We start from the raw sequence: 14122 nt of genomic DNA, 5'->3' as shown, positions 1-14122 counted from the left end.
CACCTCACTCATGTCTTCCTGCTGAGAGAATCAAGAAATGATAAAGCCCAAGCCAACTTTTGTCTCACTACTGAGACAAATGGAGTAAAATGTGAGAGAAAAAGAGGAAAGGCACAGAGTAGAACAACACGGTTAATTGCTAAGCCTGTTTTCCTTTCATAAATCACACAGAGGATCAAGGTGCTAATGGGAATGTTGAAATAAACAGGTCTAGCAAGAACTCTTGCTTTGGCTTTTTATGATCTTCCAGAACTAAAAAAACTGAACCATGTAGTTATTATTGTAGGTTTAGTAATTACACCAGCAATATTGCATGGTTCGCTTAGAACTAAGTTGCTTTGACAACAGTTTAAGAAGGATCTGTCTATACCTTATTGATTTATCTGGGTAATTCCCAAACTTTTTAACACAAAATGTCTAAGAAAAATTATAGTGTCTGTTACCCACCTGGGGACATCTATTTTCAAAGACCTTGTCTACAATACCAGGGTTATTATTTACATAATAAACATTTCTCCCTCTTTCAAAATTAATGAGCCAATCAGAGATTCTAATCGGCACGTGAAATACTCAGATTTATGACACCGGTTTACAAAATCTAGCGAAATGCTAATAATAAGCGTTTTGGATGGCCTGGCGAGCGTTAGTGCCCCTAATAGTTTTGCGTCTGATTTTTTGAAGTGTTTAATTATATAATATCCTTCCTCGTTTGCTTTTTTTTTGTTTGTTTGTTTCTTGGTGTTGGAAAGAGAGGACATGAGATGAGACCACAATCAAAGTAGGTATCTTTCTGCAGAAAACGCATTTTATACTGTTTTCAAGTAACCTCTCTACTCCCTTGGGCGCTTTTTCTGATCCAGGTCCAAGTCTCCGCGCTCGCGTCTTATCCCGCCCCGCCCCTTCCCTCCGATCCGCTCGAGTCCTCCTGCTGGAGATCAGGAGCCGTTCTCGCTGCAATCCCACTGTCAGCCACAGGGAGGTGACAGCGATCGAAAAAGCCAGACGGCCAACCCTATACACGGGGGCGCCGGAAGCGGAAGAGGCGGGAGCTAGGAGCAAGTTACGTCACTAGGTGCGGGCCCACCGGCTGGATCTCGGTGTGGGAAGCGTGGAGTGTTGCGGCGCGTGTCGGGTGTTGCGAGGCTCCGTTCCGCGTGGTAGAATTCGGACCTCATGGCGGAGATAATTCAGGAACGTCTAGAAGATCGACTCCCCGAATTGGAACAGCTAGAGCGCATTGGACTGTTCAGTCGCGCGGAGATTAAGTGAGAGAGTGCTGATGATGGGTAGAGGAAGAGCCGGGGCGGGCTGAGGGGTGTTGAGGAGCGTGTGGCGGGGAGCAAAGGTGGGGACACTGGAATTGTGTTTTATTTTTTCCGACATCGCGGAAGCCTATTACCGGGTATTGATGATACCCAGAATTAATTTCTCACGCATTACAAGGTGATCTATTCGTCTGTTCACTACCAAACATACCGACAATTGTTAATGGAAACAGGTCTTGCGGCTATAAAAGGAGATAAAACGGGGATACCTGCCTATCAGGAGCTAACGGGGCACTTTGGTGTGGGAGACACGTTTTAAACATTCTGATTATTGTACATTGGTTGCTATAGTGTATTCTCTTGTAAAGATGGGAGCAGAGTGTCGCCGGAGCCCGGAGGAGTGGGTAAATCTTCCTAAGAAGGTTTGAAGTTGGGGACCATTTAATTCACTGTTACATGCTGCCCCAGAGCCTAGCCACAACGCCTGGCAGGGAGTAGGGATTCAGTGATTTGTTACAATTAATTACGTTTGCAGGCACAGTGGCATGGCTCTGTAGTCCCAGCTCTTTTGGAGGCTGAGGTGGTAGGGTTCTCTTGAGCCTAGGAGTTCCAATCTAGTCTGGGCAACATAACACTAATTATTTTGGTAGTTTTATATTTTTCTGTGACTATTTCTCTGTTTAACAGTGATTGTGAATGTAGTCATGTTTACTATGGAAGTCTCAGAGTAAATTTTTGTTAATGAAAACAGATTATAGCAGTGTGGACTCTTAGTGCTCAGTAAATGTTATCGTTACCATTACTAAAGATAGTTATCTTGCACATCTTGCATTAAATTTTCTTTTCTTTCTTTCTTTTTTTTTAGAGACAGTTTTATTTTGTCACCCTCCGTAGAGTGCTGTGACGTCACAGCTCACAGCAACCTCCAGCTCTTGGGCTTAGGTGATTCTCTTGCCTCAGCCTCCCAGTAGCTGGGACTAGAGCCATCTGCCACAATGCCTGGCTATTTTTTGTTGCAGTTTGGCTGGGGCAAGGTTCCTGCCACCCTCTGTACATGGGGCTAGGGCCCTACTCACTGAGCCACAGGCGCTGCCCAGCAATAAGCCTTTTTAGGTAGAAACAATTTAGTTTTTTATTTTATTTTATTTTTTTTTGGGACAGAGTCTTGCTCTGTTATCTGGGCTAGAGTGGGGTGGGTTATTATAGCTCCCTGCAGCATCAAACTCTTGGGCTGAAGTGATCCTTGTGCCTCATGCTTTCTGATAGAGGTGCATGCCACAACACCCCACCATTTTTCCTGTGTTTTGTAGAGACAGAGATCTTGCTCTTGCTCAGGATGGTCTTGCACTCCTGATCTCAAGCAGTCCTACTGCCTTGGCTTTCTGAAGTGCTAGGATTCTAGGCATGAACCACTGAGCCCGGTCTTAGATTTTTTGTTTTTTAATTTGCATGTTGAAGGCTCAGAAATGACAGGAATTTAGGAAAGAGATTCGATTAGTAAAACCTAAGTGACCTGAATTTGGAGAAAAAGAAATCTTTATTTATACCATACATAAAATGTAAAATATTTAACATAATTTTCTTTGCTGGTGGGAACGTCAGGTGGTCCTGGCAGTTGAGTACGATGATTTTCCTGGCCAATGTGGTGGCTCACACCTGTAATCCTAGTATTCTGGGAACATGAGGCAAGTAGATTTCCTGAGCTCAGGAGGTGGAGACCAACCTGAGCAAAAGTAAGACCCTGTCTCTAGTAAAAATAGAAAAAATAAAACAAAACCAGCTGGGAGTTGTGGGTGGTGCCTCACAACCAGGGCACAGAGTGAGTCTCTGTCTCAGAAAAAAAAATTTCCTGAAAGTTTAACAGTATGTTGTGATGCCCTTTAGAATACAGGTGTAAAGGCTGGATGTGGTGACTCATGCCTGTAATCTCAGCACTCTGGGAGGCCAAGGAGAGTGGATCGCCTGAATTCACGAATTTGAGACCAGCCTAGAGCGAGACCCCGTCTCTAAAAATAGCTGGCTGTTGTGGTGGGCGCTATAGTCTTAGCTACTTGGGAGGCTGAGGCAAGCGAATTGCTTGAGCCCAAGAGTTTGAGGTTGCTGTGAGATACGATGTCATTGCATACTGTGGATATGATGTCATGGAATACTGTGGGCAACAAAGTGAGACTCTCAAAAAAAAAAAAAAACAGGTGTAATCATGTTAAGAGAGTACTTGCTTATGGTAGTTGTATTTGGGAATTATGATTTGGTAAATAATGTGTTTTAAATATATTCAAAATTAAAAAAAGTGATTTAACTTTTGATCTTTTCAAGTGTTACAGTTAAAATGACTTTCTCTTCAGAGCTATCATTAAGAAGGCTTCTGATCTGGAATACAAAATACAGAGAAGAGCCCTTTTCAAGGAAGACTTCATCAATTATGTTCAAGTAAGTGAATGATTTCATTATTTTTCATCCCCTTACAAATTTTAAATCAGTTACAGAATGATGAACTTAATATCAATTTTCTTCAAAATTGCAGAATTGGGCTTGGTGCCTGTAGTTCAGTGGTTAGGTCCCTGGCCCCATACACTGGGGCTGGCGAGTTCTAACCCAGCTGGGCCTGCTAAACGACAATGACAACTACAACAAAAAACCCAATGTGGCAGGTGCCTGTAGTCCCAGCTACTTGGGAGGCTGAGGCAAGAGAATCGCTTAAGCCCAAGAGTTTGAGGTTGGGCAGTGTGCCCATAGCTCGGTGGGTAGGGAGCCACCCACATACACAGAGGCTGATGGGTTCGAACCTGGCCTGGGCCAGCTAAACAACAATGACAGCTGCAATAACAACAACAAAAAAATAGCCAGGCAATGTGGTGGGTGCCTGTAGTCCCAGCTACTTGGGAGGCTGAGGCAAGAGGATTGCTTAAGCCCAAGAATTTGAGGTTGCTGTGAATTGTAATGCCACAGCACTCTACTGAGGGTGACATAATGAAACTCTGTTTCAAAAAAACCCTCTAAAAACCAAAATTACAGAATTCTTGATTAGACAGGTATTTTTGAACAGGAGTAGAGGTGTTCATTGGGAGTAGCATTGCTCCATTAAGGCTTTAGTTCTTGCCAAATTGAACTTTTCTTTCTTTCCCTCCCCTCTCTCCTCTTTCCCCTTCTCTGTTCCCCTCCTTCCCTTCTACCACCTCTCTCCTTTTCTCTTTTTTCCCTTCTGTTTAGTTTAGCAGATCAGAGATGCTAGAGACACAGTGTGTATCAAGATTTCAGCAAGAGATCTGTCTCTTGATGGGCAGGGTAGAGGAGTGTGAATTTGTTGGTAGCTTATAGTTGGAAAGTTAACACTTGTATATCTTAAGTCTGTCAACTTGGAAAGAGATGTACTGAAGATTATTGCATCTTCTAACGCGTGGAAGGTTTGAGGGAAGATACTATACATGGCAGAGTACTTCTCAGATGGGAGGGATAGCTAATAGGTTGGATGGCGGAATCAGGATTCAGAAAGAACCAACCACAAGGTGAAATGTTTACGAAAACTAGAAGTTTCAAGTTGAATAAATGATATATGAACCTTGACTGAAAATCTTGTTTTTTGGAAGAGATCTTAGGGCTCATAGAAGATTGCTAATTCAGTATGGGCCACAAGCATATCATGTCAAAATATAATCTGACTATATTAACAAAAGCAGGGTGAAAGGTAAATTAGCTGAGCAGAGGACCTTGAAAAGAGTATACTCTCAGAAGATGATGATTTGAAACGAAGTGTTTTGCACTTATCAGTCCTTCTCTGGAGTGTTACATTAGGTGTAAGACTACTTTTTAAGAAGGATATTGAGGTTGGAGGGCAGCTAGGATGGAAACCTTGTTTTCCTTGTCATTGAAAGAACTAGAGATGTTTAACCTTAACAAACTTGAGAAGTGGTAAATGGTTTCATCTTCAGTATTTGAAGAGCTACCTGTGGATCAAGTTAATTAGTTTTATTTATTTGTTTATTTTTGAGACAGAGTTTTACTATGTTGCCCTTGGTAGAGTGCTGTGGTGTCACAGCTAATAGCAACCTTAAATTCTTGGGCTTAAGCGATTCTCTTGCCTCAGCCTCCCAAGTAGCTGGGACTATAGGTGCCTGTCACAATACCTGGCTATTTTTTTTTTTTTGTAGAGACAGAGTCTCACTTTATGGTCCTCGGTAGAGTGCTGTGGCCTCACACAGCTCACAGCAACCTCCAACTCCTGGGCTTAAGCAATTCTCTTGCCTCAGCCTCCCGAGTAGCCGAGACTACAGGCGCCCGCCACAACGCCCGGCTATTTTTTGGTTGTAGGGCCGGGGTTCGGGTTTGAACCCGCCATCCTTGGTATATGGGGCCGGCACCCTACCGACTGAGCCACAGGTGCCGCCCAACCTGGCTATTTTTTTGTTGTTGTCATTGTTGCTTAGCAGGCTTTGGCTGGGTTTAAACCCACCAGCCCTGGTGCATGTGGCCGACACCCTAACCCTCTGAGCTATGGGTGCCGAACCAATTTGTTTAGTTTTAGAGAGTATAAATGAAGTAGGTATATTAAAAATACACACAAACAGAATCTTGCATATATATCTGCCTGCCTGCATACACCTATAAATACGCTTTGACATAAGTGGTATTTTATTGATTGATTGGTTGATTGAGACAGAGTCACACTCCGCTGCCTAGGCTAGAGTGCCATAGCCTCACCTTAGCTCACAGCAATCTCAATCTCTTGGACTCAAGTGATCCTCTTGCCTAAGCCTCCTGAGTAGCTGGGACTATAGGCATCTGCCACGATGCCTGGCTAGCTTTTCTATTTTTCTTTCTTTCTTTTTTTTTTTTTTAGAGACAGAGTATCACTTTGTCACCCTTGGTAGAGTACTGTGGTGTCACAGCTCACAGCAACCTCCAGCAATTGGGCTTAGGCGATTCTCTTGCCTCAGCCTCCTGAGTAGCCGGGACTACAGGCACCCGCCACAACACCCAACTTTTTTTTTGTTGCAGTTTGGCTGTGGCAGGGTTCGACCCCACCACCCTTGAATATGGGATTGGCGCACTACTCACTGAGCCACAGGCACTGCCCTAGCTTTTCTATTTTTCATTGAGACTGGGTGTTGCTCTTGCTCAGGCTGGTCTTGAACTCCTGAGCTCAAGCAATCCACCAACCTTTGCCTCTCAGAGTGCTAGAATTACAGGTGTGAGCCATAGTACCTGGCCTTGGAGTCATCATTCGTATTGAAACCTAAAAGAAAATGTCAGCCTCATCAGCAATCTGGTAAATACAGATTAAAACCAGGGAATAGTACTGCTTTATCTCCATCATAGTAGCAAACATTTTTTTTTTTTTTTTTTTACAGAGAGACAGAGTCTTGCTTTATTGCCCTTGGTAGAGTGCCGTGGCCTCACACAGCTCACAGCAAGCTCCAACTCCTGGGCTTAGGCGATTCTCTTGCCTCAGCCTAGCGATTAGCTGGGACTACAGGCGCTCGCCACAACACCCGGCTATAGTAGCAAATATTTTATTTTGTTTTTGTTTTTTTTTTTTTTTGATTTTTGGCCAGGGCTGGGTTTGAACCCGCCACCTCCGGCATATGGGACTGGCGCCCTACTCCTTGAGCCACAGGCGCCGCCCCAGTAGCAAATATTTTAAAGATTGACATTGGCCAGGCACGGTGGAGTGAGCTTATAATCTTAGCACTCTGGGAGGCCGAGGTGGGTGGATTGCTTGAGCTTAGGAGTTAAGACCAGCCTGAGCAAGAGAGAGATCCTGTCTCTAAAAATAGTCGGGCATTGTGGTGGGTGCTTGTAGTCCCGCCTACTCAGGGGGGGTTGAGGCAAGAAGATCATTTGAGCCTAAGAGTCTGAGGTTGCTGTGAGCTATGATGCCATAGTACTGTATTGAGGGCACCAAAGTGAGACTCTGTCTCCAAAAAAAAAATAAAAAAAAAAAAGGCTGATATTATCAGTACAGAATTGGCAAAACCACTTTGGAAAGTAATTTGGTAATATCCTCATAAAGTTAAATGAGTATCTACTATGTACATGGTACTGATTCAGTCCAGTGGGGTACAGGAATAAATTTAAGCAGACAAAAATCATTTTGAGATTACATATTCATGGTAGGAATGGGGTACACCTTGGAGAAAGTCCCTGCTTGTTCACAAGAATATATGTACAAGATTATTAATTGTAGCTTTTTTTTTTTTTTGAGATAGAGTCTCACTATGTTGCCCTTGGTAGAGTGCTGTGGTGTCACAGCTCACAGCAACCTCCAACTCTTCGGCTTAGGTGATTCTCTTGCCTCAGCCTCCCAAGTAGCTGGGACTGCAGGCACCTGCCACAATGCCTGGCTATTTTTTGTTTGCAGTTGTCGTTGTTTGGCAGGCCTGGCTGGGTTTGAACCCACCAGCTCTGGTGTATGTGGCTGGCACCCTAGCCACTGAGCTATGGGCACTGAGCCAATTGTACCTTTTTGTAATAAAAATTGGAAACAAATGGGTATCAGTAGGAGAAAGGGAAAGATAAGTTGCACATTCATACAGTGGAGTAAAAATATGAAGTGATAAGTGTAGTGATACCATTTATATAAAATTCAAAAGCATTCAAGACAGCATTAAAATAAAGTATAGGGCGGTGCCTGTGGCTCAAAGGAGTGGGGTGCCGGCTCCATATACCAGAGGTGGCGAGTTCAAGCCCAGCCCTGCCCCCAAACTGTAAAAAACCAGAAGTATATATAAAGTCATATGTAGGAATGGTAATAAAGTCAGTTATTTTCTTCTGGAGAGGAAGAGTGGAATCAGAGATGAACATATAGAGGGCTTCACTTTTATTTACAATGTTTTTTTTTTTTTTTTTGTGGTTTTTGGCTGGGGCTAGGTTTGAACCCACCACCTCCAGCATATGGGACCTGCGCCCTACTCCTTGAGCCACAGGCGCTGCCCACAATGTTTTGTTTTTAAAAAAGATTTGAATGGACAGCACCTGTAGCTTAGTGGGTAGGGCGCAGGTCACATACACAGAGGCTGGTGCGTTTGAATCGGCCCAGGCCAGCTAAAACAACAATCCTAGCTACTTGGTAGGCTGAGCCAAGAGAATCTCTTGAGCCTAAGAGTTTGAGGTTGCTGTGAGCTGTGACGCCATGGCACTCTACCCAGGGTGGTAGCTTGAGACTCTGTCTCAAAAAAAAAGAAAATTTTTTTTGAATGGTTTGGTGCCTGTTGCTCAGTGGTTATGGCACCAGCCACATACACTGGGGCTGGTGGGTTCGAACCCAGCCCGGGCTTGCTAAACAACAATAACAACTACAGCAACAACAACAAAAAATAGCTGAGCATTGTGGCGGGTGCCTGTAGTCCCAGCTACTTGGAAGGCTGAGGCAAGAGAATTGCTTAAGTGCAAAAGTTTGAGGTTGCTGTGAGCTGTGAGGCCACGGCACTGTACCCAGGACAACATAGTGAGACTCTGTCTCAAAAGAAAAATCTGAAGCAAATATAGTAAATTGTAGGCTTTTATGTAGCTGAATGGTAGCTGTGTGCTTGAAATATTTCCTAATCCAGTTTTTATTTATTTTTATAGTTTAGTAAGACTTTCATTTTATTGGAAATAGATATTAGGTTTTCTTTTTTACATTTTTCTTTTTATTAAATCATAACTATGTACATTGATGCATTTATGAGGTTCAGTGTATTGATTTGGTATACAATGTGAAATGCTTACACTGAACTGATTAACACATCCATCACAAGTATATTATTTTCTTAACAGTTTTGAGATCTACTATTGTATCATGTACATTAGGTAAGGTCCCCCAGATACCCTCCTTCTTCCTGCCTTTCCCCTCCCCTTCCCTCTTTCTCCTCTTCCTTTCTACTTTCTGGAGTATAGTTATATTTTACGATTCATATGAATGTGTAGGTGATTATATATTGATTTCATAGTAGAATTGAGTACACTGGATACTTGTTTTTTGTTTGTTTTTATTAAATCATAACTTTGTACATTGATGCATTTATGGGATTCAGGGTACTGCTTTAATATACAATGTGAAATGCTTACATTGAACTAAGTAACACATCCATCACAATTATACTCGTCTTAATAGTTTTGAAATCTACCATTGCATCATGCACATTAGTTGAGGTGCCCCCAAATACCATCCCTCCTCCATCCTCCAACCTCCCCTCTCTCTTTCTCCTCTTCCTTCTACTTTCTGGACTATAGTTATGTTTTACCATTTCTATGAATGTGTAGGTGATTATATATTGATTTCATAGTAGTATTGAGTACGTGGGATACTTTTTTCTCCCAGTTCTTGAGATACTTTACTAAGAAGAATATATTCCACCTCCATCATGTAAACATAAAAGATGTAAATTTTTTATGGCTGAATAGTATTCCCTGGTGTACATATACCACAATTTGTTAATCCATTCATGGGTTGATGGGTACTTGGGCAGTTTCCATGTGTTGGCAATTATGAATTGGGCTGCATTAAACGTTCTGGTGCAGATGTCTTTGTTGCAAAATGATTTTTGATCATCTGGGTATAAACCTAGTAGAGAAATTTCAGTATCGAATGGTAGGTCTACTTTTAGTTCCTTGATTATTCTCCAAACTTCTTTCCAAAAACCTAACACAATTTTTTTTCTTTTTTTGCAGTTTTTGGCTGGGGCTGGGTTTGAACCCAGCATATGGGGCCCATGGCATATGGGGCCTCTGGCATATGGGGCCCATGCCCTACCCCTTTGAGCCACAGGCGCCGCCCAACCTAATACAGTTTTTAAATGAAGCATGTCATTGTAAGGTTAACGGCTATGTATTTTACATGAGATAAATTTTTAGTGAATTCTAGACATTTATTGAAAGTTATGCTTATTGATAGCAAATTATCTTCTGTATTCTTGATTTTTAATTTATGATTTTAACTAAATATATTTCTTATATTTAAAAGGTTATAATTTTTCTTTTTTTTTTTTTTTTTGTATGGTTTTCTTCCATAGTATGAAATTAATCTTTTGGAGCTGATCCAGAGAAGAAGAAAAGTAAGTAGAAGATTTTCTAGACATTGGGAAAAATACAGCATTAAGCAGTGTCTATAGCTAGAACTTGTATTTGGGGGACAGTGTTGTTGATAAACTGAATGGTTATGTATCCATAATGGATGTTTGCAGTTACTTGCCTTCTTTATCAGTACTGTGAATTGCTTAAGTAGAAATACTGCTTTGGAGAAATGTGACTAAACTGAGGCTTTGTTTTTTATGTCCCCTCTCAGCGGATTGGATATTCATTTAAGAAGGATGAGATTGAGAAATCTATCGTACGCCGGGTACAAGGCATCTTCCGACGTGCTTCAGCAAAGTGGAAAGTAAGTGATCTTTAAGATATGTGAAGATATGTATTATATAATACATGTTATGAGTTGGATTTCTCAATTTAAATGAATTAATTTAATTGATTGAGAGAGATAGGGTCTTGCTCTGTTGCCTAGTCTAGAGTATAGTGGCATCATCATAGCTGAATGAAACTCAAACTTTTGGGCTCAAGTAATTCTCCTGCCCTAGCTTCTGGAATAGCTGGGACTACAAGTATGTTCTGCAATGCTTGGCTTATTTTTGTATGGAGTGAGAAATGGAGATCTTACTCTTGCTCAGGCTGGTCTTGAACTCCTGGCTTCAAGCTGTCCTCCTGCCTCAGCTTCCTATAGTGCTAGGATTATAGATAGGAGACACTTTCCCAGCCCTCAATACTTATTTTAATGGTGGTATCATTGCTCAAAACAGTTTTTGAGCCATTTAACAAACTGGTAAGAAAATTGATTTCATTTCCTTATAGCTACTCTGTGAAGATAGTGCTAAAAACAGTATGTTTGATACATTACTTAGGATCAGAAAACTGGGAGATACTTGGATATATTTCTAAGTTAAGTACATCAAAGACTTAGAGGTGGTAGAAAATAGGTAGGGGCAATAACTCAGTAACTTGATTTTCTTCAAAATTTGGCTTTGGAACTGACTATTATATGGGAAGTACTTTGGCTTCCTGGGAATGAGAAATTTTGTGTTGCTATCCCTGATTGAGAACACTTAAGTTCTGCATTGAACAAATTGAATAAACAACACATTTTATCTTAGAACATGGTGGAGGGGATTGGAGGGAAATATTGAATCATGATGGTTAAGAGATACAAGGCTGGGCGGTGCCTGTGGCTCAAAGGAGTAGGGCACCAGCCCCATATACTGGAGGTGGTGGGTTCAAACCCAGCCCCGGCCAAAAACTGAAAAAAAAAAAAAAAAAAAAGAGATACAAGGCTTTTGTGAGGAAGAGCCACATAGACTAAGGCATGTGGTTAACACGTGGGAACTTCTGAACTCTGACTCGGTTTTTAACAAAATTAATGCAAAGTTGTCTTATTTAAATACAAGGTCAAATTCAGGTGGCAGCTTACCATATTGCTTTTCTTGCAGGATGACGTTCAGCTTTGGCTATCCTATGTAGTTTTTTGTAAGAAATGGGTGAGTAAAGCCATATCTTGCTCCTCCTCCTCTATTTTCTGTTGGTCTGGCTTTTGAACTTCTTACTTGATTACTGAATTCCATGTTTTCTCCAAAGGCTCAGGATTAACAAATGGGAGCAGAGCCCATGAAGGGCTTCAGTGTAATATTTGTGTATCTGAGTAACTAAATGACTTCTATCAGATCAAAAGAAAATAATTTTTATGTATATTTGTTCAGTAAAGTTGAAATTTTTTTTAAAAGGTATTTAGGAGTAGTGGTTTAGAGAGAAGAAAACTATGAGTGTGTTTGTAGTTGTTGATTGTTCCTAGCAATAGCAGATCTTGCCCTGCTGGATTTTATAATTGGTGAGGTTACATTACATTACATATTCCTTGCAGGGGTCCTTAAACTACAGCCCGCGGGCCACATGCGGTGGTGTGATTGTATTTGTTCCCATTTTGTTTTTTTACTTCAAAATAAGATACGTGCAGTGTGCATAGGAATTTGTTCATAGTTTTTTTTTTTTAAACTATAGTCCGGCCCTCCAACGGTCTGAGGGACAGTGCACTGGCCCCCTGTTTAAAAAGTTTGAGGGCCCCTGCAAAATCGCAATGATTTCTCTATGCAGAAAATAGAAATATTTTTTCCTCTTTTACAGGCTGCCAAAACTCAACTTAGCAAGGTATTCTCTGCCATGTTGGCCATTCATTCCAACAAGCCAGGTATGGTGAAATTCTTGTTAGTTCTTTTTCTACATTTAGACTCAAGCTGTTTTGGACTTTTTTTTTTTTATTAAATCATAGCTGTGTACATTGATATGATCATGGGGCATCATTCACTAGCTTTACAGACCATTTACCAAGTTTCACATATACCCTTGTAAGATGCACCGCTGGTGTAATCCCACCAATCTCCTTCCCTCTACCCACCTCCCCCATCCCTCCCCTCCCTTTCCCTCTTCCCCGTATTCTTAGGTTGTAACTGGGTTATAGCTTTCATGTGAAAACCCTAAATTAGTTTCCTAGTAGGGCTGACTACATTGGGTACTTTTTCTTCCATTCTTGAGATACTTTACTAAGAAGAATATGTTCCAGCTCCATCCATGTAAACATGAAAGAGGTAAAGTCTCCATCTTTCTTTAAGGCTGCATAATATTCCATGGTGTACATGTACCACAATTTATTAATCCATTCGTGTGGATCGATGGGCACTTGGGCTTCTTCCATGACTTAGCAATTATGAATTGAGCTGCAATAAACATTCTGGTACAAATATCTTTGTTATGGTGTGATTTTTGGTCTTCTGGGTATATGCCCAGTAGAGGGATTACAGGATTGAATGGCAGATCTATTTTTAGATCTCTAAGTGTTCTCCATATCTCTTTCCAAAAGGAATGTATTAATTTGCATTCCCACCAGCAGTGCAAAAGTGTTCCCTTTTCTCCACATCTGCGCCAACATCTCTGGTCTTGGGATTTTGTGATATAGGCTAGTCTCACTGAAGTTAGATGGTATCTCAAAGTAGTTTTGATTTGCATGTCTCTGATGATTAAAGATGATGAGCATTTTTTCATATGTCTGAAGGCCGTGCGCCTGTCTTCTTCAGAGTATGTCTGAAGGCCACGCGCCTGTCTTCTTCAGAGAAGTTTCTCTTCAAATCCCTTGCCCAGCCTGCGATGGGATCCCTTGTTCTATTTTTGCTAATGCGTTTGAGTTCTCTCTGGATTCTGGTTATTAAACCTTTGTCAGAGACATAACCTGCAAATATCTTCTCCCATTCTGAGGGCTGTTTGCTTGCTTTACTTACTGTGTTCTTGGCTGTGCAGAAGCTTTTTAGTTTGATCAAGTCCCAGTAGTGTATTTTTGAAGCTGCTTCAATTGCCCGGGGGGGTCCTCCTCATAAAATACTCGCCCAGCCCGATTTCTTCAAGGGTTTTCCCTGCACTCTCCTCTAATATTTTTATAGTTTCATGTCTTAAGTTTAAATCTTTGATCCAATGAGAGTCTTTCTTAGTTAATGGTGAAAGGTGTGGGTCCACTTTCAGTCTTCTACAGGTTGCCAGCCAGTTCACCCAACACCATTTGTTAATAGGGAATCTTTTCCCCACTGAATGTTTTTAATTGGCTTGTCAAAGATTAAATAACGGTAAGTAGCTGGATTCATCTCTTGGTTCTCTATTCTATTCCAGACATCTACTTCTCTGTTTTTGTGCCAATACCATGCTGTTCTGATCACTATCGATTTGTAGTATAGTCTGAGGTCTGGTAGCGTAATTCCTCCTGCTTTGTTTTTATTTCTGAGTAATGTCTTGGCTTTTCGAGGTTTTTTCTGATTCCATATAAAACGAAGTATTGTTCTTTCAAGATCTTTAAA

At 41.4% G+C, this 14122-nt stretch overlaps 1 protein-coding gene across 5 annotated transcripts in view; it reads left to right on the top strand.

The window, feature by feature from the left end:
- Window positions 1-1085: 1085 nt before the first annotated feature.
- LOC128571282 (U3 small nucleolar RNA-associated protein 6 homolog) overlaps window positions 1086-14122 on the top strand; it is a 55670-nt gene continuing 42633 nt past the window's right edge. For all 5 annotated transcript variants that reach the window (XR_008375725.1, XR_008375726.1, XM_053571036.1 and 2 more), the window contains exons 1-6: window positions 1086-1265; window positions 3611-3695; window positions 10256-10297; window positions 10528-10620; window positions 11720-11767; window positions 12408-12471. Coding sequence is in view for 3 of the 5 variants with exons in the window: in XM_053571036.1 (XP_053427011.1) it covers window positions 1174-1265; window positions 3611-3695; window positions 10256-10297; window positions 10528-10620; window positions 11720-11767; window positions 12408-12471 (424 nt within the window). In the remaining 2 variants the exon portion in view is untranslated. The remainder of the gene's footprint in view (window positions 1266-3610; window positions 3696-10255; window positions 10298-10527; window positions 10621-11719; window positions 11768-12407; window positions 12472-14122) is intronic.

This window comes from Nycticebus coucang, chromosome 18 (genome assembly GCF_027406575.1).
Source record: "Nycticebus coucang isolate mNycCou1 chromosome 18, mNycCou1.pri, whole genome shotgun sequence".
NCBI lineage: Eukaryota > Metazoa > Chordata > Mammalia > Primates > Lorisidae > Nycticebus > Nycticebus coucang.
The sequence above is the reverse complement of the archived record's forward strand: the minus strand, read 5'-3'. Positions and strand labels throughout refer to the sequence as shown.